Below are 27,500 nucleotides of genomic sequence, written 5' to 3' on the forward strand. Positions count from 1 at the left end.
TCATATTGCGTGCACTGTCAGTCCCAATGGTTGTAACTTTTCTTTCAATTTCCCACTTGCATGCCACAGTTTGAAACTGTTCTGCACATGCCTCTGCAAAGTGGCGTTCTTCCGTTTTCATTATAGTTAGCGCAAAGGACTGCAATTCCCATGCTTTAGTTATTAAATGTGCAGTTACTCCCAAGTAATTTGTGTTACTCACTGACGTCCAGTGGTCTCCTGTCAGGGCGACATATTCCGCTTGAGCTAAAGCCGCCTCTTTTTTCCCCTTTTCTGTTTCATAGAGTGCGTGGATACTTTTCATTATTGTGCCTCTGCATGGTGGCTTGTAGGATGTATCGAGGGACGCCACTTTCAAAACATCAGCGAAGCCCTTATCTTCAACAATGCAAATCGGTCTACAGTCCTTTGCGACCCATTTGGCAATTGTGTTAGTTAATTTATCCGAGTTGGACTTGCTTACTGGTCTGCGTTCACTCAGGGTTGTCTGACGCAAGCCAGGTGTAGCACTGGAAGCCCCCACAAATGCATGTTTAGCGTTGAGATGGTATTTAAGGCTTGAACAGGTTCGGTGAAACTGAAACTCTCTGTTGCAGTGCGTACAAATGACTGTCTGTTTATTTATTGTTCCATCTTTGTTCTTCTTAAACTTAAATCCCTCCAGAGGGCCAACCTGTTCGTCTTGCTCCATGTTGCTGCTCCGTTCAGTGTCGGGAGGAATTATGGGAAGTATGGGTGGAGGGATTCTGCGCATGCGTTAATTACGTTAAAAAATTTAACGTAATTAATTCCAAAAATTAATTAACGCCGTTAACGCGATAATTTTGACAGCCCTAATATATATATATATATATATATATATATATATATATATATATATATATATATATATATATATATATATATATATATATATGTATATATATATATATATATATATATATATATATGTATATATATATATATATATATATATATATATATATATATATATATATATGTATATATATATATATATATATATATATATATATATATATATATATATATATATATATATATATATATATATATATATATATATATATATATATATATATATGTATGCATGTATGGCTTACTGGTTGTATAATAAGGCCATGCAGAATAAGGCATTAATAAGTACTTAATAATGACTAAGAGCCAATATGTTACTAATTTGCATGTTAATAAGTAACTGATTAATAGTGAATATGTGTTCCCCATACTAAAGTGTTACCAAAAAAAGTACTATTTCCACTTTATCAACACGTACTTTGTATAAAAAATCAGAGCTATCTGACATTAATTCTCCCTTGGTCGTTTTTTTTTTTTTTTTTTTACACATTACTGTAGGCAAACAACACATTCCTCCATCAGGACACTTGCATTTATTTATGGGTGGCATTTACTCCTACTTAAGTACCAAGTCAGTTGAAGCAATGCATGATGGGACGCGGCACTCAATTGTGAGCGGTGTCAAGCGCATGTGTGTGTGTTTGTGGACAAAGGCAACCCGCTTTCACTCTCTTTTGGCCTTATTTGACTTTCTCCCTGCTAATCAATAGTTCATTTCCCTGCTTTGAATCACAACGAAAGGTTATTACTCCCTTCCTTTAAATAAAAAAAAAACAATACTGTCTCTCTCCCAGCCTTGCCAATCCATCTATTCTCCCTTGCTCAGCACAGCGCCTATAAGCCACATCGTGCACCACTGCCATGAGGGCAAACACATCACGGGAAGTGTTTCAAGGAAGTGGACGTGACATTGAGGAGCACGTGAGGATTTAGCGTGGACCTGTGTGTGTGTGTGTGTGTGTGTGTGTGTGTGTGTGTGTGTGTGTGTGTGTGTGTGTGTGTGTGTGTGTGTGTGTGTTCTTGTATTTCTCCCCTTCTTGAGACATCAACAAGGAAAAGTACCGTCCATATGAGGACCGGTGAACAAGTTAGGACCGAATTCATGGTCCCAATACGTAAAACCATTTAGAGGGCAAAATACTAGAGTCCGTGAACATTGCCCCAAAGTCAGGATTTGTTTGTTGATTTGATGTGCGTACAAAAGTAAACATTGACAGGTGCAAAGGCAGCAATGTATGATAAAACAAGAGGGCAGCTAAAGAAGGATTTCCCTATTCATCCCCGAAAAAATCGGCCAGGTGAACAGCTGATTTTACGACTTCCGTTGGTGACGTATGACAACCCGCGTTCCATATGTGACCATAGGATGAACAAATACACTACGGTACTAAGACTATGCCCAAAGAGCTGCACAGGGGCTATCTGTGGTCCGTGACTTGTTTGTGTGTGTGTGTGTGTGTTCTTGTATTTCTACCCTTCTTGAGACATCAACAAAGAAAAGTACTGTCCATATGAGGACCGGTGAACAAGTTAGGACCGAAATCAGGGTCCCAATAAGGAAAAACCATTGCATCTAATAGAGAGCAAAATACTAGAGTCTGTGAACATTGCTCCAAAGTCAGGATAGATAGATAGATAGTACTTTATTGATTCCTTCAGGAGAGTTCCCTCAGATTTGTTTGTTGATTTAATGTGCGTACAAAAGTAAACATTGACAGGTGCAGCAATGTATGATAAAACAAGAGGGCAGCTAAAGAAGGACTTCCCTATTCATCCCCGAAAAAACCCACCAGTTGAACAGCTGATTTTACGACTTCCGTTGGTGACGTATGACAACCCGCGTCCCATATGTGACCATAGGATAAACAAATACACTACGGTATTAAGACTATGCCCAAAGTGCGGCACAGGGGCTATCTGGGGTCCGTGACTTGTTTGTGTGGGTGTGTGTACTTGTATTTCTACCCTTCTTGAGACATCAACAAGGAAAAGTACCGTCCATATGAGGACCGGTGAACAAGTCAGGACCGAATTCATGGTCCCAATACGGAAAACCATTTAGAGGGCAAAATACTAGAGTCCGTGAACATTGCTCCAAAGTCAGGATTTGTTTGTTGATTTAATGTGCATACAAAAGCAAACATTGGCAGGTGCAAAGGCAGCAATGTATGATAAAACAAGAGGGCAGCTGAAGAAGGATTTCCCTATTCATCCCCGAAAAAATCGGCCAGGTGAACAGCTGATATTACGACTTCCGTTGGTGACGTAAGACAACCCGCGTCCCATATATGACCATAGGATGAAAAAATACACTACGGTATTAAGACTATGTCCAAAGTGCGGCACAGGGGCTATCTGGGTTCCGTGACTTGTTTGTGTGGGTTTGTGTGTGTGTGTGTGTGTTCTTGTATTGCTACCCTTTTTGAGACATCAACAAGGAAAAGTACCGTCCATATGAGGACCGGTGAACAAGTTAGGACCGAAATCATGGTCCCAATAACGAAAAAACATTGCATCTAATAGAGAGCAAAATACTAGAGTCCGTGAACATTGCTCCAAAGTCAGGATTTGTTTGTTATTTAATGTGCATACAAAAGTAAACATTGACAGGTGCAAAGGCAACAATGTATGATAAAACAAGAGGGCAGTTAAAGAAGGACTTCCCTATTCATCCCCGAAAAAATCGGCCAGGTGAACAGCTGATATTACGACTTCCGGTGCTGACGTACGACAACCCGCGTCCCATATGTGACCAAAGGATGAACAAATACACTACGGTACTAAGACTATGCCCAAAGTGCGGCACATGGGCTATCTGTGGTTTGTGACTCGTTTGTCATCGGCCTTAAACACATGACAAAAAAAATAATGCATGTAACAACACATACATTATTTGGTGGTGAAATCTATCAAAATGAGGGTGCTCCCAAAAAGGAGGGATTTTTCAAATTGACTGTGTGTCGGTTTTAAAAGTGCTCCATCTCTGGTCAACATATGAAATAACAAGTGCGTGTAAAAATTTGAAGTGCTGCCCCTCTGGCCAAAGTATATAATAACAAGTGTGTGTAAGAAATTGAAATGCGCCCCCTTTGGCCACAATTTATAAAAAAAAAAAATTAAATATGTAAAAAGAGACAAACTGTAATAACTTGAAGTAAAGAATTAATTACAAACAGAAAATTCAACAAAAAATAAAATAAAAGCAATCTTTTTCTCACGAGTCAACTTTTTTCTGATAAAATTGGGAACTATTTCTCAAATTCTTTCTGTTTCTGTAATATTGCAGTATTTTCTCGTAAAAGTATTACTTTTTTATGTAAAATTATTACTTTTTAATGCAAAATGGTGACATATGTCATGAACATTTTTTACTTTTATCACAATATTGTCAATTTTTTTGTTGTTATTGTAAAATAGTGACATCATTTGTCCAAATAAAATCCCGATTATTCTTATAATGTTGCCAACATTTTAAAGTGTTCTTATAAAATTGTGACTTTTGTTGAGTAAAATGACGACTCCTTTCATAAAATTGCCAAAAATGTTAAGCTTTTCTTGTAAAATTGGGACTGCTATTGAGTAAAATTCCAGCTTTAATCATAATATTGCATAAATGTTCAGTTTTTCTTGTAATATTTTGACTTGCGTTGAGTAAAATGACGACTTTTATTATAATACTGCCAAAATTCAAAGTTTTTCTTGTAAAATTGTGACCTTTTTCTTGTGAAATTCCAACTCATTTTTCACAACAAGCTTTTTTACATGTGCATAGTATGTATATATTATTAATGTTGTAAATACAAATCTTTATATATCTAGAAAGGGTGGTCCTAAAGAGGTAGGCATTTTTCGGAGGTCTACGGAAGGTAACAAATACAATAACCTGTGTGTGTGTGTGTGTGTGTGTGTGTGTGTGTGTGTGTGTGTGTGTGTGTGTGTGTGTGTGTGCTGCAGCATGCATGAGAAAGAAGAGGTATAAAAACCAAACAAGTAGCCAGCAGGCGCATCACATTGACATGTCAGAAGTAATCCCTCTTTAATCTCTTTGTTGCTGCTAAAGATGGAATGAGGGGAAGGGAAGCCACATAGATGTGTATCAAGGAGAGTGGGACAGAAAGTTCGAAATGCGTTGTGATATATTGACAGTAGGGATGGGTACCTTGCACATTTGAACCGGGTGTTGATATCGGCATTCAACGGTACCGATGTTTGGTACTTTTGTGTGCGCTTGTGTGTTAATAAACGTTAATGTGTATAATAATAAAATAAAATAAAACATTCAACAGCAGATAAGGAAAACTGTGCTGGCCAGTTGTTTTATATTGATTCCAAACACTTCCTAACCTATCATTTGCAAGTATTATACAGTAGACTTTTGAATGGGGTTGCAACTCCAAGACATTAGATGGCTGTAGTGTAGGGTAAGCAAACCACGGCTCTTTAGTGCCGCCCTAGTGGCTCCCTGGAGCATATCTAAAAAAGGATTGAAAATGAAAAAAAAAGATGGGGGTAAAAATTATTTTTTTGTTTTAGTATGTTATTTGTTTGAGGACAAACATGACACAAACCTTCCCAATTGTTAGAAAGCCCGCCGTTTAATATGTGTGTGTGTATGTTTCACTGATGAGAGTATTTAGTGAACATCGGCGGTTCTTGAACTCACCATAGTGTGGACAGTTTGTTTACATGTAAAATCTTCCACTCCTTCTTTGTCTCATTTTGTCCACCAAATGTTTTATGCTGTGCGTGAATGCACACAGGTGAACTTTGTTGATGTTATTGACTTGTAGGAGTGCTAATCAGGCATATTTGGTCAGTACATGACTGCACAAGCTAATCAATCACAGAATGTCTATGAAACTATATTAGTTGCTACACGTATATAAAGACAACACATAAAGGTAAAGATATACCTCTCAAAGTCACATGAATACGGTGCTATATGGTCAAGATGTTTACCCAAGTTCCAGTAATAGTCAAGTTCCAGTAATAGTGTGTCATCATGTGTAGGTGTCGTTTTGTGAACCAACATCTTTGTCATCCGTGCTGTCTGCTAGATCAGTGTTTTTCAACCACTGTGCCGCGGCACACTAGTGTGCCGTGAGATATTGTCTGGTGTGCCGTGGGAAATTATGCAACTTCACCTAATTGGGCCAAAAAATATTTTTTGCAAATCAATAATTATAATAATGTGCCATTGTCTAGTGCAGGGATCGGCAACCCGCGGCTCTAGAGCCGCATGCGGCTCTTTAGCGCCGCCCTAGTGGCTCTCTGGAGCTTTTTCATAAATGTATGAAAAATGGAAAAAGATGAGGGGAAAAAAATATATTTTTTGTTTTAATATGGTTTCTGTAGGAGGACAAACATGACACAAACCTCCCTAATTGTTATAAATCACACTGTTTATATTAAACATGCTTCACTGATTCGAGTATTTTGCGAGCGCCGTTTTGTCCTACTAATTTTGGCGGTCCTTGAACTCACCTTCGTTTGTTTACATGTATAACTTTCTCCGACTTTCTAGGACGTGTTTTATGCCACTTCTTTTTTTGTCTCATTTTGTCCACCAAACTTTAAACGTTGTGCATGAATGCACAAAGGTGAGTTTTGTTGATGTTATTGACTTGTGTGGCGTGCTAATCAGACATATTTGGTCACTGCATGACTGCAAGCTAATCGATGCTAACATGCTATTTAGGCTAGCTATATGTACATATTGCATCATCATGCCTCATTTGTAGGTATATTTGAGGTAATTTAGTTTACTTTAAGTCATCTTAATTCAATTTATATCTCATGACACACTATCTGTATGTAATATGGCTTTTAATTTTTTGCGGCTCCAGACAGATTTGTTTTTGTATTTTTGGTCCAATATGGCTCTTTCAACATTTTGGGTTGCCGACCCCTGGTCTAGTGCAGTGTTTTTCAACCTTTTTTGGTATGTAAAAGGTATGTAATGCTTAAACCAAAAATGAACAAAAGGCACTGAAGCATAGGGATGGCTATGCAAAACAAAAGTAAAACTGAACTGGTTACAAAGTAAACAAAAACAGAATGCTGGACGACAGCAAAAACTTACAGCGTGTGGAGCGGAGACGGCGTCCACAAAGTACGTCCGTACATGACATGACATGACAATCAACAGTGTCCCCACAAAGAAGGATAGAGTACGCACAACTTAAATAGTCTTGATTGCCAAAACAAAGCAGGTGCAGGCATTGGAACTCAAAAGAAGGCGTGACGCTGCTACAGGAGAACACCAACAAAACAGGAAGGGTCACCAAATTAACAGCGCAAGACAGAAACTAAAGCACTATACACAGGAAACAACAACAAACTCAAAATAAGGCATGACAACCTGGTGGAGTTTCATTTTTTAACCTTTTCTGCCGGTGGTGTGCCTTGGTATTTTATTTTATGAACAAAATGTGCCTTGGCTCAAAAAAGGTTGAAAAACACTGTGCTAGATTGACCTGAGCTCATCTATAAAACTGTCTGGTACACTTCCCCAACATTGTGGTCAGTCCAATCTTGTGTCCATTCTGCCTTTCCCTTGAGTGGTCTGGCTGAGGCCACGATGTTGTCATTCAAGATTGCTGGGTTGTTCTTCATTGACCCCTCAATGAGGTGAAGTCTTCCCTTACCCCTTGTAGAGCAAGCACAATGTTCCCGTCTCTATTTTTGACAGCAGGCATGGGGTTGTTGGGGTCATATTCAGAATTTCTCTGCCTCTGAAATTGTCAAAGTAATGCCAAAATAATGTTGACTCATCCTTACAGGATTTGAGTCATTCAGGTCAATTTTTAGACAGGCCAGTACATGTCTTCTTGAAAACTCATATCGCAATCCATAGTTTTTCTTGGTGACTGTGCTTCCAACCGCATTAACCTGCTCCTACTTGGTAACTGTGGGCTAGTCTCTCACGTTTCTCAGAATCATCCTTACCCCACAATATTAGATAGCGAATTAACCTCCTCAAACCTGGCGTCCACATATGTGGACATCACATTTTTGGTCGACCCCAATACAACATTTTTCTCAACAAGACCCTGGTTTCGACTTATGAGGACATTACACTGCCAATTATCAATCTATCAATCAATCAAACTTTATTTATATAGCCCTTAATCACAAGGGCTGCACAAGCCACAACGGTAGGAGTTGTGTTAGTGGTAGAGGAAGAGTATACAACATCACATTAGATTCAAGATGGCTGAAAATAAAAGTTCAGATAGCAACTTTTACCTTTGTTTTGTTCTTATGCTACAAACCCCGTTTCCATATGAGTTGGGAAATTGTGTTAGATGTAAATATAAACGGAATACAATGATTTGCAAATAATTTTCAACCCGTATTCAGTTGAATATGCTACAAAGACAACATATTTGATGTTCAAACTGATAAACTTTTTTTTTTGTGCAAATAATCATTAACTTTAGAATTTGATGCCAGCAACACGTGACAAAGAAGTTGGGAAAGGTGGCAATAAATACTGATAAAGTTGAGGAATGCTAATTAAACACTAATTTGGAACATCCCACAGGTGAACAGGCAAATTGGGAACAGGTGGGTGCCATGATTGGGTATAAAAGTAGATTCCATGAAATGCTCAGTCATTCACAAACAAGGATGGAGCGAGGGTCACCACTTTGTCAACAAATGCGCGAGCAAATTGTTGTACAGTTTAAGAAAAACCTTTCTCAACCAGCTATTGCAAGGAATTTAGGGATTTCACCATCTACGCTCCGTAATATCATCAAAGGGTTCAGAGAATCTGGAGAAATCACTGCACGTAAGCAGCTAAGCCCGTGACCTTCGATCCCTCAGGCTGTACTGCATCAACAAGCGACATCAGTGTGTAAAGGATATCACCACATGGGCTCAGGAACACTTCAGAAACCCACTGTCAGTAACTACAGTTTGTCGCTACATCTGTAAGTGCAAGTTAAAACTCTCCTATGCAAGGCGAAAACCGTTTATCAACAACACCCAGAAACGCCGTCAGCTTCGCTGGGCCTGAGCTCATCTAAGATGGACTGATACAAAGTGGAACCGTGTTCTGTGGTCTGACGCGTCCACATTTCAAATTGTTTTTGGAAACTGTGGACGTCGTGTCCTCCGGACCAAAGAGGAAAAGAACCATCCGGATTGTTATAGGCGCAAAGTTGTAAAGCCAGCATCTGTGATGGTATGGGGGTGTATTAGTGCCCAAGACATGGGTAACTTACACATCTGTGAAGGCACCATTAATGCTGAAAGGTACATACAGGTTTTGGAGCAACATATGTTGCCATCCAAGCAACGTTACCATGGACGCCCCTGCTTATTACAGAAAGACAATGCCAAGCCACGTGTTGCATCAACGTGGCTTCATAGTAAAAAAGTGCGGGTACTAGACTGGCCTGCCTGTAGTCCAGACCTGTCTCCCATTGAAAATGTGTAGCGCATTATGAAGCCTAAAATAGCACAAGGGAGACCCCCGGACTGTTGAACAACTTAAGCTGTACATCAAGCAAGAATGGGAAATAATTCCACCTGAGAAGCTTAAAAAATGTGTCTCCTCAGTTCCCAAACGTTTACTGAGTGTTGTTAAAAGGAAAGGCCATGTAACACAGTGGTGAACATGCCCTTCCCCAACTACTTTGGCACGTGTTGCAGCCATGAAATTCTAAGTTAATTATTATTTGCAAAAAAAAAAAAAGTTTATGAGTTTGAACATCAAAAATCTTGTCTTTGTAGTGCATTCAATTGAAAATGGGTTGAAAAGGATTTGCAAATCATTGTATTCCGTTTATATTTACATCTAACACAATTTCCCAACTCATATGGAAACGGGGTTTGTAATTAGGTTTCAAAAAGACCAAATAGCCAAGATAAATAAAAAATGCATGCCATACAAGAGTTCAGGTATTTTAGGGCAATTGTTTATCTTGTATTTCTTCCATTTACAAATTAATAATGGTCTCTTTCGGGCCAATTTTCTTGCTTGTTGTAATCCATTCCAGTCTTGTGCAGGACTAATCTTGTCCATGAGGTCCTTTTGACTGCCCGGTGGTCTTGCCCATGGCTATGGAAAAGCTTGACAGGAAGTATTGAATTGAGAAATACTTTCAGAGGCACATAGCAGGTATTAAGGGGTTACAATACGTATTGGTTGGTAGGGGATCAAATATGTATTTCCCTTGATCAAATATAAATGAATGCATAATATTTATTTAATTGTATATTTTTTGATGTATTGTTAATGGTCTATCCTCGCAAAAAATTCAGGGCCGTTCCTATCATTTATCTATACTTTCACCCGTTATGACCGTACTGCTTTTATTAATGGCTGCTGTTGGCAAAATGCAAGATTTAAGATACCTTGCATTGACAATGCAGTGTGTACAAAATAAGTAGAATTGAGAAAATGGGTCCCTCAGTTGGGTACTCGTGGAGTATACCTGCCTTAAAAAGGTGATGTGAGCAGCTGAGGGAGCTGGCTGGTCGTCTCTCCGCGGCTCTTGATAATCAGCATGCAGGAGGAGGAGGAGGAAAAGGGGAGGAATGGACTGGCCTGGTGTCCCTCTGTGCATCGTGTGCTGCATGGCAATGCTGCCCACCCCCCAATCCCCGACTTTTGCTTTATGAGGGCCGCTGGTACTGACACCCAGCAGACAGACAGAGAGAGCGCCGCTTGTGTTGCTTTTGATTAGTTATACCGGAGAGTGCACTGATTTATGCAGACGCATTAAATCCTCACTACAGAGTCAACAACATATTTTCTTTCCCCGCGATGGTCATGCATTGTGTAGCAGAGTATACACGCCAGCTATAGAGCCCTGCATGCACAGCTACAACATTGAAATGCAGAGTGTTGCGTCATCCATCCCAGCCTGTGTTTTTGCTCGCACCCGGTCTTAGAGTTGAACCATCACCGGTGACTGGGAAATGCCAAGTGCACAGAATATTCAAATGAGTGCAGAGCTGTGTATTCCAGCTCGTGCTGTCTTCCTACCGCTGAATTCTCATCCATCTATCCTCCTATCTACCCAATTTCTACAGCATGCATCCTGTTCAGGGTCATAGGGACGTTGGAGCATGTCCCCAGCGAGACGCTTGGACTGATCACCTGTCAATCACGTATAAAAAGAAGCCTCTTTTACACCGAGACATAAACCAAAGTAGACATGTCGCCTTTGTCTTTTACACAGAATGTGATAATAAGATGACGACATCACCGCCATCGACGTACATAAATGTGACAAATACCGTATTTCACCTGAATGTACGACGCTATTTTAATTCCAATAGAAATAGATGGGTTTATATCACAGACTTATACACTACCGTTCAAAAGTTTGGGGTCACCCAAACAATTTTGTGGAATAGCCTTCATTTCTAAGAACAAGAATAGACTGTCGCGTTTCAGATGAAAGTTCTCTTTTTCTGGCCATTTTGAGCGTTTAATTGACCCCACAAATGGGATGCTCCAGAAACTCAATCTGCTCAAAGGAAGGTCAGTTTTGTAGCTTCTGTAACGAGCCAAACTGTTTTCCGATGTGTGGACATGATTGCACAAGGGTTTTCTAATCATCAATTAGCCTTCTGAGCCAATGAGCAAACACATTGTACAATTAGAACACTGGAGTGATAGTTGCTGGAAATGGGCCTCTATACACCTATGTAGATATTGCACCAAAAACCAGACATTTGCAGCTAGAATAGTCATTTACCACATTAGCAATGTATAGAGTGTACTTCTTTAAAGTTATCTTCATTGAAAAATAAGGACATTTTAATGTGACCCCAAACTTTTGAACGGTAGTGTACATTCCTGCCAACAGGTGGCACCGAGGGGCTTCCCCACCGAGTTAGTCAGGGGCAATGCTGAACTTCTTTACACACAGGTGACGTCCGGCTTTAATACTGTCCCACTATTGCAGACCTGGGCAAATTAAGGCCCGGGGGCCACATGCGGCCAGTTAAGATTTTTCAATCTGGCCCGCCGGACATTCCCAAATCATTTTTTTAGATCTTTAAGATGGAAAGTGTAGCTGCCATTATGATGTGCAGTGATGTCTTCAAATTACCATAAGTCTTGAACTATACAAAGTGTTTCAATGGTTGGAATCTGCGCTTTTGCATGATATTTTAGTGACTAGTGTTGTCCCGATGCCAATATTATTTCGGTACTTTTCGATACTTTTCTAAATAAAGGGTACCGGAAAAAATTGCGTTATTGGCTTTATTTTAACAAAAAATCTTAGGGTGTTGCGGACCGGTACTTTTCAGAGGTGGTATGGTACCGAATATGATTCATTAGTATCGCGGTACTATACTAATACCCGTCAGTGGCGTGCGGTGAGGTTAATGTCTGGTGAGGCACTGCATCATCACAGTCAGATTTACAAACATATGAAACCTAATTAGTATCTTATTCACCATGTGATTGGCAGCAGTTAACGGGTTATGTTTAAAAGCTCATACCAGCATTATTTACACAACTGTAGCACATAAAAAAGCACATTTAATAAAAAAAACATTATTATGGTCTTACCTTTCTTGCTGGACATCAACACAGCCAGCCTTTGCGTGTGTACCACGCCGTTTGAAAAGAACGGGTCTTCTGTCCCGAAGTCAAAAGCAAACCTTTTAGCTCCGGCGTTGGTCTACCTTAAGTTATTACCTCCTGCTTCGATTGAAAGTCCAGTTTAGAAAACTGTTTTATTTTACATATGTAATCCTCCATGTTTTTAATAAAAGTCCAGGCGAGAGGAAATAAACAATCGCTTGCAAACTTCTTTTTTTCTTTTCTTCTGCGGCCGAGGAATGATCTCTGGGATCACTACCGCCCTCTACCACCAGGAGGCCGGATTACTGCGAGCCTCAGCCAGTACGTCTTTTGCAGCAGATTTATGAATGCTCAGCACAAGAAATACGTTACACACATACAGTTGTTGACAAAATACGCTGTACATTATATACCTCAGCTAACTAAACTATGCCATAGTTTAGTTAGCTGATATAATTCATATAGCAATACAGTCTCACTGCACAGCAGCTCAGCAGTTAGCCGGGTCATTGTGCACAATCCATGTTGAGGCACAACTGAGTGACGTGCCTCAACTGGCTGCTGATCACCGCACCGTCTCTTCTCAGTATTTGAACGGCAAATGTGAAAATAAAAATAAAAATAATCTAAAACTGGTGAAGTTAAATGGAAAATAACTTTAGTATAATCACTGGATACATATAACAATTTAATTAATTTTTTTTTCTTTCCACATTTTTTTTCTTTCCATGATGGCAGGTGAGGCCCCGCCTCCCCTGCCTCTAGTGACTGCACGCCACTGATACCCGTATACCGTACAACCCTACTAGTGACTATGGTAATCTAAGTCACAGCAGGTCAGACCAGACACCAAGCAGTGTGGGTGGGGAGCGTTTCCACAGAGAGTTTCCAGAGCCTGAAATGCGGGTGTCAGGGACAGACGCAGAAGGAGATTTTTACAAGAAAGTGCTAAAGCTAAGTGATGTATCAGATGTATCAGATTGTAGATGTTTTTTGTTTTTTTACCCTTCGCGTTCATATTTCGCTGTGTTTGTTGCATTTTTGTTGCATTCGGCTTGATTGTAAAATATGTCGATTGAGAAAGGGTGTGACGTTCATATGTTCTCAATATTCAGGGTTTTATCGTTCATAGAAAAATTTAAAATTCCGTTTTTAAGGTGGTCTGTCATAACATTTTTAGCATTCAATCAGACTTTATTGTGAGGTTTTATATTAGTTTTCTTAAAAATAGATATACCGGCCCCCAGACACATTTTTTTCTCTAAATTTGGCCCCCTGAGTCGAAATAATTGCCCAGGCCTGCACTATTGTGTGTGTTGTTCAAACAGAACAGAAACACGGAGAAACAGGAGGAAAAGCTCAGGCTCATACAGAGCCAACAGGCAGTTTGGGTGATGAGCCAAGAAGACGCCAACGAGGAATCGTCAAACAAAAAGCTTTATTTGTTTCAGCGAGCCGCAGACTGGAGCTGCAGCTCCAGGAGAAAGATTATAAGCTGTCTTCTTGGACAACTGTCCTTAAATACCTTTTACACGAAGACATTTAGTCTTTGTTGTTCTAGCATTGGGGAACCCAGTTTGTTGCTCGGCCAGTCAGCCTATTTCCTGTGATCGGTTTGAGTCGGGTGACTTCCGACCCCTATCCTCTACTCCTGCTGGTGAGGGCTTCCTACCAGATGTTGCTAACGTCTTTACACTTCCTCCTAAAATCCAAACCTGCATTCCTGTAGGATTCCAATTTCCTGGGGGCAAGATCCACCACTCTCTGGAGAGCTTGTGTGGGACGTGTGCACTTTTGAACTTAGTAGAATAATCTTCTAAAGGATTCTGTGACCGAATACAAACACATGCTCGCTCACAATCATATAAGAAAATGGTACATGGTATAATTCACCACAAGAGCAAGGGTGTCCAAATTGCAGCTCGCTTTTTATTGGCATAGTCTTTCACCATGGAGACAGTCATTTACAGCACATTCACGGCATTATGTTCCAACCTGGGGTGTTTTGCTATGTTGTGGAACATGCAGCACACAACTACAATCTACACAGCTCCTAGTGCGTAGGAAAAATTGTGTCTGCTATTTAGCATGCTGAATTTGCACTCTGACAAAAAGTGATCCTACACCCACACTAAACTGCGATGGTGCGCTGAAATGAACCATCGCAAGAGCATTTTTTATTTCTGACAGCCCCAACTTGTCGACATACGCATTAAAAATGGTCTCTCTCCGTTGTCCGTCATTGCACCAATTGCCTCTTTTTTACTCTTTTTTTTGTTGTGCGTAACTTATTTGCACATACCTTCCAAACGTGCCAAATACAGAAGTAAAAACAGCGTTTTCAAGCTTGATAAATATCGGCCTATAAGCCACACCCACTAAATTTTAGAATAAATAAATATTTTTCCTTATATTAGCCAAACCAGACAATAAGCCACATATATATATATATATATACACTACCGTTCAAAAGTTTGGGGTCACCCAAACAATTTTGTGGAATAGCCTTCATTTCTAAGAACAAGAATAGACTGTCGAGTTTCAGATGAAAGTTCTCTTTTTCTGGCCATTTTGAGCGTTTAATTGACCCCACAAATGTGATGCTCCAGAAACTCAATCTGCTCAAAGGAAGGTCAGTTTTGTAGCTTCTGTAACGAGCTAAACTGTTTTCAGATGTATGAACATGATTGCACAAGGGTTTTCTAATCATCAATTAGCCTTCTGAGCCAATGAGCAAACACATTGTACCATTAGAACACTGGAGTGATAGTTGCTGGAAATGGGCCTCTATAGACCTATGTAGATATTGCACCAAAAACCAGACATTTGCAGCTAGAATAGTCATTTACCACATTAGCAATGTATAGAGTGTATTTCTTTAAAGTTAAGACTAGTTTAAAGTTATCTTCATTGAAAAGTACAGTGCTTTTCATTCAAAAATAAGGACATTTCAATGTTACCCCAAACTTTTGAACGGTAGTGTATATATATATATATATATATATATATATATATATATATATATATATATATATATTGTGAAATGATAAATTTACACAGAACATTTTTTTAAATGTTTATTTGCATACCTTAATTGTTTTCAAACAGTGCCTGTAACACAGCAGTAAAATGGCTGATCAAACAAAACAGAGGTCATCGTCATGGACCCACTAGCTGCGGAAGCTAGCGCTCCAATTGGCTAAACAGATTCAATAACTCCTCGGTGACGTTTTGGAGAATTTACTGAGGAATTTGTAAAATTAAAACAATACAAAAAGAATGCCGTTGTAAGTTAACATCCTAACACGGACACTTGTAAACATATTAGCATATTATCATTACATTACAATAGTACGTACAATTATGCATGAAAACACTATTATCAAACATGTGACGGTTTAGTAAATATGTGTTAGTTATATTGCAAAACTTACAAACGTTCTTTGGAGTGATGAATGAAGAAACCTTACAAGTAGAAACGCTATGGACCACTAGTAGACGGAACGGCAGTTATACTTCCGGTTCGAGGCACGAAACAGAAGAACATTTTGTAGACTTTTAACCCGTAGCACCTGCTGTGAGAAAACTTGTCCAAAAGATGACGCCATAACACAAGCAAACACACACCTTTTCGGTCTCTGTGTCGGTGTTACTACTATGTGTTTGTTGTATACAAAAAATGATGACCGTTAGCGAAGAAAAATCCATAGATTAGTCGCAATTTAGTACAAGCCGCAGGGTTCAAAGCTTGGGAAAAAAAGTAATGGCTTATAGTCCGGGAAATACGGTAAATTTGCCTCTCCTCTTCACAGAGTTGTGTGGGTCTTTAAATAATCAGCATATACTCTGCATAAAATTCAGTGATTCGGTGCATAAACAGATTGTGCTCACTTTAACAGACACAATTCCTGGCACATGAGCAAAGTAGATCAGCTTAGCGTATGCTATCAGGTTTCCAAGTGTTCTAATACACGCAAACCTTCTTAGTGGATTAGCCCGCAGTACAGACCCCTGTTCTCCTCCATTTTTGTTGATTGTTAGGATGTGTTGTTACATGCATGGGGTTCTCAGTTTTCAACCCACTGATAATAAATACAAACAAAACCTGGAAATCTCATGTAAAAATATGCAACAAAATATGTCCTGGACCTAAACTCATTGCACACATTTTACTGCTCACTAGTGTTACCATATCTGAGTTATTGTGTAGAAATATGGGGAAAGTACACTTCATTTACTAACCACGTTACAAAAAAAGAACAGTAATCATTCAATCAATCAATCAAAGTGTATTTATTTAGCCCGTACTCACAATTGTCTCAAAGGGCTGCACAAGCTACAACGACATCAGGGCAAGCAAATACTCAACCCAATTGGCACAATGAGAAACCCTAGAAGGGACCGCAAATGTGGGGACCCCCCGTTTGGTTGACCTGTGCAATGGATGCCGAGTGGATACGATTAATAACGTGAGAGTCCAGTCCATTGGGAGGCCAGCAGGGGATTCTAAACTGACAATAAAAAGCCCCAACATTGCCTAATCCTTCTACTGCAATTTCCATCTAGTCCAGGGGTGTCAAACGCACGGCCCGAGGGCCGGATCAGGCCCGCGAACAGATTTTATCCGGCCCGCGGGATGAGTTTGCTAAGTATAAATAGTTACCGGAAATTTTTGAATGGAAGAAACAGCTGTTCGAAGTGTGTCCACTAGATGTCGCACTTCTTTGTATCTTTGTAGATGATGCTACATATGTACAAAATAAACCACACGATGTTAGTCGAGGAAAATGATCAAACTACATAAATAACATCCTGTAATTTGATTCTGATATGATTTTTTTGTCTTGATAGATTGAAAATTAACACCAATGAGTTGACTGATGAACATTATCACATAACTTATTCAGAAAGTCTAAATAACGACAAATAAAGATCGAATTGTCATGATCTGTGGTCTGGATCATGTTTTTGTTATTTTCTGTTAGTTTTAAGAGTTCCTGTTTTTGTGCACCCTTGTTTGTTTTAGTTTCCATGACGACTTATGATTTTCACCTGCCTCTTGCGTTCGGGACACACCTGTCTCTAATCAAGAGACAATTATTTAAGCCTGTCTTTGCCTGATAGTCGTCCTGGCGCCATTGCTTGTGTCATGCGATTGCTTGTTCCATGCTTAGTTCATGCTGCTCGTTTTCATGTCTTATGCCAAGTAAGTTTTGTTTGTTCCTGCCACAGTTAGTGAGTTTTTGCCCTGTCCATAGTCCATGCTAAGTGTTAGCTTTTGTTTCCTGCGCTAAGTTGTGCCTTCACCTTTTTGTGTGTACCTATTTGAGAGTCAAGATTAAATCATGTTCCTACCTTCTTTTTATTTTTATTTTTATTTTTATTTTTTAATTTTTTTTATGATGTCCTGCCCAGCTTCTCGGGCAAATCATATAGCAGATGTAGATGCCCATATCGGCTGTTCAGATTTACTTTACAAAAGAGAAGTGTAGGATACTTCTCTTGTTGCCTTACTTGTATTTTGACTTTATTAAATGTATTTATATTATCATTTGGTGCAGCCGGGCCGGAGCAGGAGGGGATAGAAAGAGAGAAAAAGGAAGACAGAGGGGGGAATTGTGGGGACAAGAGGGGGATTAGACAGAGAGACAAAAACAACAACAGCAAACACAACAACAACAACAACAACAGAGCAACATCAGCAAATACGACATGTACAAATATGATGGTAAAAGTAATAGCAAATAAGCAGTTTGCGAAAATTAAAAAAAAAAAAAATACAGAAATGACAATGAGCATTATTACACTAAAAATGGAGCAATATGAATACCAATAGAAATAGTGCTATTGATAATAAACAATAACAACAATAAAATCTAATCCAATACCAGTACTTTACCTTTATTATCAACAATACAATTGTTCAAATGCAACAATACATATACGTAATGATAACTTGAGATACGAAAGAATGCAGAAAAATGGAGGGGAAGAAAGAGAAGCAACCTTAACCTTGTAGATTGTTATAGTAACAATAGGTTAAGCTTTGTCAGTGTGCCATGTTCCTACCTTCAAGTCCAGTCCGGAATAGTCTTTTTGCATCCTGGGAGAACAAACCTCGCAGTAAGCTGCGAAAACCCTCCCGCTATGACAAGAATACTTTTAACCGCAACATCTAAGCGTTAAAGAAAAAACCCAAACAGCATTATGATTTGTACAATTTCAGAATGTTTTTGTTCTATTTTTAAACAAAGAAAACAATCTGAAGTCGTCTTTATTTTTAAGTTATTGTGCCGTGATTTTACCAGTCCGGCCCACTTGGGAGTGGATTTTTCTCCATGTGGCCCCCGATCTAAAATGAGTTTGACACCCCCGATCTAGTCCACGTGTGAACGCATGTTTTTTGTTGGCAACTGCCCATCTGTTGTAAATTTCCTTCTGCGGCTTCCGCACAATGTGGTGGCGGCGGCTGCCCAGCCACTGTGTATTAAATGTGTCACATCCTTTGAGTGATGCGTCTGTGAGTGCCGACAGATGCGCCGGTCCATGCTATCTTTGACTGGCAAGATTTAGCACCTCATATCGCTCAATGCTTGTACACGGCTCCGTTATTTTTATTTTATGTGCGCATGCGACGCACAGAAGTGAAAAATGTGTCCGCTTTGCGTATCGTCAGGCGGTTCACTCGTGAGTTCTGCCAAGCGACAGCACTGTCTGTGCCCGGTCACCGAGGCGCATCTCTTAAGCGGAGCAAGAGACACGGGGTGTGTGTGTTTTTGAGGATGAGACGCTCTGACGTGAAAGTACGAGTGCACTTTGAGTCGTCCTTCCCGACCGAGGTCCTCCACCTCGCCGCGACAGTCGCCCGTGCAGGTGCACGGGCCCAGATGGCCGTGGAAGGACCACGCATGGGCTCATCTTGAGTTTGTGTGCTTGCAGTACGGGGTGCTGTCATACTTTTTTTTTTTTTACAGAGACTGACTTAAGGCACGCAACTAAAGCTACAAAAAGTCACATCCAGGCTGCAGTAGAAACCTAAAAAAAATCACAGTGCTCCTGTCTCATAAAGTAGTGTTTTTCAACCTTTTTTGAGCCTAGGTTGCAGAAATCATTAAAAAACGAAACTCAGTTGACAGTAAAAAGTCGTCACAATTGTTGGATATGACTTTAAACCATAACCAAGCATGCATCACTATAGCTCTTGTCTCAAAGTAGGTGTACTGCACCACCTGTCACAGCACGCCGTGACTTATGTTGAGAGTTTTGCTGTTTTCCTGTGTTTACTGTTTTAGTTCTTGTCCTGCGCTCCTATTTTGGTGGCTTTTTGTCTTTTTTTGGTATTTTCCTGTAGCAGTTTTCATGTCTTCCTTTGAGCAATGTTTCCCGCATCTACTTTGTTTTAGCAATCAAGGATATTTCAGTTGTTTTTATTCTTCATGGTGGGGACATTGTTGATTGTCATGTGATGTTCGGATGTACATTGTGGACGCCATCTTTGCTCCACAGTAAGTCTTTGCTGTCGTCCAGCATTCTGTTTTTGTTTACTTTGTAGCCAGTTCAGTTTTAGTTTCGTTTTACATAGCCTTCCCTAAGCTTCAATGCCTTTTCTTAGGGGCACTCACCTTTTGTTTATTTTTGGTTGAAGCATTTAAACCTTTTTACCTGCACCCTGCCTTCCGCTGTTTCTGACATCTACAAAGCAATTAGCTACCGGCTGCCACCTACTGATATGGAAGAGTATTACACGGTTACTCTGCCGTACTCTAGACAGCACCGACACTCAACAATAACACATCATTTGCAGGCTATAATTCCTGTTTTGCAAAAAATATTATTAACCCAAATAGGTGAAATTAGATAATCACCAGACTGCACAGTGGTTGAAAAACACTAACATAAAGAATCCACGGGGAGGAGCACTTTTTTGGGAATTTAACCTATCGTTCACAGTCATTATGAGAGACAAGAAGACAAAAGTTGTTTCCTTTGTTTGCATTCTAACCTGTAAAAATCTGCAATCAATTATACCTCTAAATCAGATTTTTTTCATCTTTTTTGATTGAAAATGAACACCAATGAGTTGACTGATGAACATTTTCACATAATTTATTCAGAAAGTAAAAAATGACGACAAATAAAGATAGAATACTACTAACCGCAATATGTAAGTGTAAAAACAAACCCCAACAACATTAGGATTTGTACATTTTCAGAATGTGCTTGTTCTGTTTTTAAACAAAGAAAACAATCCGAAGTTGTCTTTATTTTTAAGTTATTGTGCCGTGTTTTTACTATTTTTGTTCTTCTTTTAAACAAATAAAACAATCTGAAGTTCTCTTTGTTTTTAAGTTATCGTGCCGTGATTTTACTATTTTTGTTCTACTTTTAAACAAATAAAACAATCTGAAGTTCTCTTTGTTTTTAAGTTATCGTGCCGTGATTTTACCAGTCCGGCCCACTTGGGAGTAGATTTTTCTCCATGTGGCCCCCCGATCTAAAATGAGTTTGAAACCTCTGCACAAAGTGTAATACATAAAGTGCATTTAGAAATAAGACTATACCAAAACAATTCTCTCCTGTTTTCGCAGATTCGGGCACAGTACGAGCAAGTTGAATACAAAACAAGTTACTCAGAAAAAATGAAGAAAGAACTAAATCCTTTACAAATAACTGATTTAAACTAAAATGATTAATCTTTTCCACATAGTTTTGCAGGTTTAAACTCTTAAGGCCCAAGCTGTTTGTTTACATGCTTTTTTTTTTTATTTATCTTTGCTATTTGGGCTTATTGGACCCTAATTACAATAACTTAGTCCATAAGTACACGAGTGTGTACTTCACGTGTAGTGACATGCTAATTTTTATTTTTACACTTTTTTCCCCAAATTCCATTGTATGTTATACTCTTCTGACACCACCAGACAGAAGTATAAGTGTCCACATAAGCGGCCATAAGACCCCAAATCAGTAGTGTACACAATTTTGGAAATAAGAGCTAAAATATGCTGTCCACGCATGTGGCCACTAAGGCCTTTAATACTGTAGCGACCTCATCGTTTTTTAATGTCGGATTGTTTCTGAGCCCGGTGTACGTGTGTGTGTGTGTGTGTTGGTGCCAGTGGGAGAGGACTGTTGGGTGTGGACAAAAAAAAATACATTGTTTTTGTTGCTGTTGTTTAATTGCCGTGATTTTATTGTTTATTGTGTTGATATTGTGAGGACATTAGCCTGTGTTGTGTAGTGTTGTGGCACTGTTTCCCTGCATTAGCGTGATGTAAATGTGAGAGGAGTGTCATTCGCTTTAGTTCTTAGGCTACACTTGACCTCTGCGCAAGGCCAGCAAAACACAAGAAGGAGTAGCTACTCATAATATGCCACGGCCATTGCACAAAACACACGCACGCATGCCAAGATTTACTGGAGACGTCCGCCATCTCAGGCTTAATTATTCCGTCTGTATTAATCACACTTTGGTAATTGTCATTCCGAGATGAGCAAAGCACATCCTTGTAAAAACAACAACACTGAGAACTCTGCACGAATGCTAATTGTGCGCAGCATGAAGACTGTCACTATAGCATCCCTTCCAGCACATTCTCCCTGTGCCCTATATCTGCCTTCGCCTGCTGCTCATCTTCTTTTTCATATAGAATAAGGGCACACTGCAAAAACTGAAATCTAAGTAAGATTAAATATCTGAAATAAGGGTGATATTTGCTTATTTTCTGTCTGATAAGATCATTCTTCTCACTAAGCAGATTTTATGTTAGAGTGTTTTACTTGTTTTAAGGGTTTTGGTCCTAAATAATGTCAGTAAGATATTACAGATTTTATGACCTATATTGAGTAAAACATGCTTGAAACTAGAATATCAACTGATGCAAAGCTGTGTCATCAACACTCACAAGTATAAAACTACTTTTTCAAAGCAATAATTTCCTACTTTAAGCATGACAAAAATAATCATGATGCCGAGCGCATATCATTATGTCAAGATAATGGCACTAGCATTTACTTAATTTAAGAATATTTTTCAACATATTGAGCAAAAAGGTCTCTTTTTTTCTACCAAGAAAAGTGCACTTGTTATTAGTGAGAATATACTTATTTTAAGGTATTTTTGGGTTAATTGAGGTTAGCTAATTTTACTTGTTTTGGAAAGTCTTGACAAGCCAAATGTTCTTGTTCTATTGGCAGATAATTTTGCTTAGTTCAAATAAAATACCCCTAATTTTTGTATTTTTTTCCCTTGTTTGCAGTGCACCACTTTTTTCATTTAAATATGCATCCTCTGTACGGATATACATTTGTAATATTAGAAATTATTTCATATTTTTTAGAGGTTACTCAACATGTTTTAAATATGCCTACAATTCTTTATATATTTGATAAGTTTCAATAGGGAAAAAATAAACTTGAAATTTTAAAATACTCGGCTTGTTAGAAATAATACTGAAGTCTATTATCAGACAAATATATAATTACTATGAAATGATATTAGCAAATCCAGATTTTTAAAAAAAATAAACATTTTATTACCGTATTTTCCGCACTATAAGGCGCACCAAATTATAAGGCGCACCTTCAATGATTGGCCCATTTTAAAACGTTGTTCATATATAAGGCGCACCGCATTATAAGGCGCATAGAATAGACGCTATAGTAGAGGCTGGGGTTACGTTATGCATCACGTAGTTGCAAGACCTGTTGTGGCTCAATATCGGTCCATATATTAGGCGCACCGGATTATAAGGCGCACTGTCAGCTTTTGAGAAAATTTGAGGTTTTTAGGTGCGCCTTATAGTGTGGAAAATACGGTAATTATTTTCCAAAAATAACACGAGCCAAAACGTATAACAAACAAAGAAAAAAACAAAACACACACGACAAAGAAAATACAACCAAACAAAACAAAACACCCCCCACACTACCACACATCCATTGAGAGACGCTTACATGAACTACAGAAAATCCAAAATGAAAAGAAATTTAAATAATAACAACAAAAAAAACAAAAACAAAAAAAAATGATATTAACAATAACAATAATTCATACTTTAACCATCTGAACAAAGCAGTCTATTGATTTTTGCTGTCAAGATATTTCATCACAGGGTTCCAAATCCAGATTCAACAAAAAATTGCTCTCACAAACATTTTAACGTAATAAGCTATAACTTAAAAAAAACAAAAAAAAACCTATCTATTTAGTTATTGTTTTCGTCCTCGTTGTTACTGACCTAATTCCATCCTAACTATTGGGTACTGAGTCATATTAAATCAAACTGTGCATGTTTAATTACCTTTGTTGCACGTGAGGTCACATGCAGTTGCAGACTCGGCACCGGATCAAAGACTTGGCGGGGGAACAAGCATATCCATAGCCGACTGCCTCATGGTAATGTTGCGATTCTCCACTTTTCAAAAGGCACAGGCTTGATGCTAATTTACATTGGACATGCCACATATATACTACTTATTAGCATTAGCGATTTCCATCCATCCATCTTCCCCCACGTATCCAAAGTCAGGTCGCGGGGGCAGCAGCCTAAGGAAAAAAGGTCCAGACTTCCCTCTTCCCAGCTACTTCGTCCAGCTCTTCCCCGCGGGGTCCCGATTGCCGATTTCAACACCTGAAAACTTGGTAATGAAAGATCCAACTATGAATGCATGTTACAATCAAAACAGTATTTATTGCACATCGTTTGTGTGCAATAGATACCATACTTACAGTACAAACACTTTGTAGGGCGCAACTAAAGACACGACTGGCACATTCGACTTAATGGCAAAGACTACTTCCTGACTACGCCAAACAGCTAGGAAAAACTGAAATAAATGCATACTTGCAAATGAGATTTAAAAGTGTGCAAAAACAAGATTTAACAATTGGACAGGCCAGTTATTATTATCAGATCACTGTTAAATTAGATTATTTGTTTACTTTGTTGTTAAATGAATGAATAAACAAGCACACATAAGTACTGAAAATTGGTCCCGTCGATTCCCAGGTACCAGGAATTGGTACCGTATTGGTTCAAATGTGGAAGGTACCTATTCCTAACTATAAAACAATGAAAACCAGCATATTTTCATCATTTGATCATTTCAACAACAAAAACAAGACATGTCCTGGAATAACAGAACGTTTGGTTATATAGAGGATCTTTGAATTGCGTTTTTCCTAAAAAAAATTGGCAAAGCGTTCCTGTCATATAGAAGATCTCGGACTATCTTTTAGAAGTAGGTCCTTAGAAACAGCAGATATGCTCTTGTCATTTAGAGCAGTGTTTTTCAACCTTTTTTGAGCCAAGGCACATTTTTTGCGTTGAAAAAATCCGCAGGCACACCACCAGCAGAAATCATTAAAAAACAAAACTCAGTTGACAGTAAAAAGTCGTTGTCGCTATTGTTGGATATGACTTTAAACCAAAACCAAGCATGCATCAATATAGCTCTTGTCTCAAAGTAGGTGTACTGTCACCACCTGTCACATCACGCCGTGACTTATTTGGAGTTTTTTACTGTTTTCCTGTATGTAGTGTTTTAGTTCTTGTCTCGCGCTCCTATATTCTTTGTGGGCACATTGTTGATTGTCATGTCATGTTCGGATGTACATTGTGGACACCATCTTTGCTCCCCAGTAAGTCTTTGCTGTCGTCCAGCATTCTGTTTTTGTTTACTTTGTAGCCAGTTCAGTCTTAGTTTCGTTCTGCATAGCCTTCCCTAAGCTTCAATGCCTTTTCTTAGGAGCACTCACCTTTTGTTCATTTTCGGTTTAAGCATTAGACACCTTTTTACCTGCACTCTGCCTCCCGCTGTTTCCGACATCTACAAAGCAATTAGCTACCGGCTGCCACCTACTGAGATGGAAGAGTATTACATGGTTCCTCTGCTGAGCTCTAGACAGCACCGACACTCAACAACAACACATAGTTTGCAAACTATAATTACTGGTTTGCAAAAATATTTTTAGGTGAAATTAGATCATCTCCCACGGCACACCAGACTGTATCTCACGGCACACTAGTTGAAAAACACTGATTTAGAGGATCTTTGACTTGCGTTTTTCAAGTGCTCCCGTCGTATATAGGATCTTTGACTATCTGTCCTTAGAAACAGCACAGTGCTCTTGTCATTTAGAGAAACTTGGCCTAGTATTTTTTAATTGGATCCTTACAAATAGTTGCTCGTTCATCTCATAATGAGAATATTTGACTACTTTTTTTTTTACAGTCTTTTGACAAACCCAGCCAGTTCTTTTCATTTAAAGCAGTGGTTCTTAACCTGGGTTCGATCGAACCCTAGGGGTTCTGTGAGTCGGCCTCAGGGGTTCGGTGGAGGTCAGGACACACCCGACTCATCGTGTAAATAAAAACTTCTCCCTATCGGCGTATTACGGATACGGCAACAGCTGACTGGTTTGCAGGTGTGTAATTTGTTGTGAGTTTATGCACTGTGTTGGTTTTGTTCTTTGTACAAGGTGATGTTCATGCACGGTTCATTTTGTGCACCAGTAAAAAAAACCTGGTAACACTTTAGTATGGGAAACATATTCACCATTAATTAGTTGCTTATTAACATGCAAATTAGTAACATATTGGCTCTTAACTAGTCATTATTAAGTACTTATTAATGCCTTATTCGGCATGGCCTTATTATAACCATAACCCTCTAACCCTCTAACCCTGGCCCTAACCCTCTAACCTTAACCCTAACCCTAACCAAATAACTCTAAATTAAGTCTTTGTTACTTCGAATATGTTCCTCTAGTGTCCAAAAAACTCTAAATTAAGTCTTTGTTACTTAGAATATGTTCCCCTAGTGTCCAAAAAAATTCTAAATTAAGTCTTTGTTACTTAGAATATGTTCCCCATACTAAAGTGTTACCAAAAACATATAACTTTGTCTTGAATTTGAAAAAAAACATTTTATTTTTCACTAAAGAAGGGTTCGGTGAATGCGCATATGAAACTAATGGGGTTCGGTACCTCCAACAAGGTAAAGAACCACTGATTTAAAGGATCCCTGACTAGTATATTTGCAGTGGCACGCTTCTGTCAAAGTCTTCAGCCTGAAGATTGTGGTCCATTTCTGCACACATCCATGTCCTATATGTGTCTTTCCCTGCTGCTCATCCATTCTTTATAATGCTACATTTGCGTAATAGGATGAATATATACAGCTGCCGGCTTAACAGAAACAAACGGGCGTTGTCGCAAACCGCAGGCGGCCAAAGTATGCCCTAAATGTGCGTTAAGTGGGTTCTATGTATGGACGGTGTATGTGCGAGCGTCTCAGTCATGCATGTGCACCAGGGAGCTCGTGCATGCATTAAGCATGGCACTCTCTTAAAACGCTTGTACTCTTAACTACAGGCGTACCGCAAGCGTAGTACGGGCACATGCCGGCCTGTGTGGGCGTTCTCATGCATGTGTATGGGAGGTAATTGTGTAATTGGATGGCAACGCCATCACAATCTCGCTTAAGAACCAACAATGGGCTGTATATAGTGAATTACTGTTAAATAGTGTTTCCTTGTGTGTATATACATTGGATAATTCAACAGGAATTTCGTCGCATTACGAACACACATATCTGGTCTTTTGTTTTAATGAAACACAAAGCAGCATTGATCCTCTCCAATCAGATTGCATGTTAATCCCTTAAAACAAATACACTTTTGAAAAGGATTAAGCCTAATGTGGTTCTGGAATGGACACTTACAGTCCAACAATTGTCAAACATAAATAGCAATTAATTATAAGCTCCCATAAAGACCGTAATCATATTTTTTTTTTTTTTACGGCAAGGGTGTCAAATGTAGCCTACAGCTAAGTTTTTACTGGCCCACACCAGGTATTCAAGAAAAAAAAAAAAAAATGGCATATTCATTTTTTTTGTACAGATTAACCAAACTGTTTTCATTAGTTTGGTTAAAAAAAATTCTGTGTTTGAATAAAACTAAGTCAAATTGACTGTGGTACTACTTTACTTAGTATGTTTTACTGTACTTATTTTTATTTAGCGTTACGTATTTAGTTTTATTTTCAAAATGTTGATCATA

General features: G+C 38.9%; 2 protein-coding genes across 2 annotated transcripts in view; one reads left to right on the forward strand and one right to left on the reverse strand.

Annotated features, from left to right (window-relative positions):
• Window positions 1–362, reverse strand: part of LOC133632055 (E3 SUMO-protein ligase ZBED1-like) — a 2,201-nt gene extending 1,839 nt beyond the window's left edge. The window contains exon 1 of the mRNA XM_062024298.1: window positions 1–362. This exon is cut by the window's left edge and continues 382 nt beyond it. Coding sequence (XP_061880282.1) covers window positions 1–304 — 304 coding nt within the window. The 5' untranslated portion in view covers window positions 305–362.
• Window positions 1–27,500, forward strand: part of LOC133632993 (glutamate receptor ionotropic, delta-2-like) — a 259,620-nt gene that overhangs the window by 26,683 nt on the left and 205,437 nt on the right. The gene's annotated exons all lie outside the window — the stretch shown is intronic.

This window comes from Entelurus aequoreus, linkage group LG17, assembly GCF_033978785.1.
Source record: "Entelurus aequoreus isolate RoL-2023_Sb linkage group LG17, RoL_Eaeq_v1.1, whole genome shotgun sequence".
NCBI lineage: Eukaryota > Metazoa > Chordata > Actinopteri > Syngnathiformes > Syngnathidae > Entelurus > Entelurus aequoreus.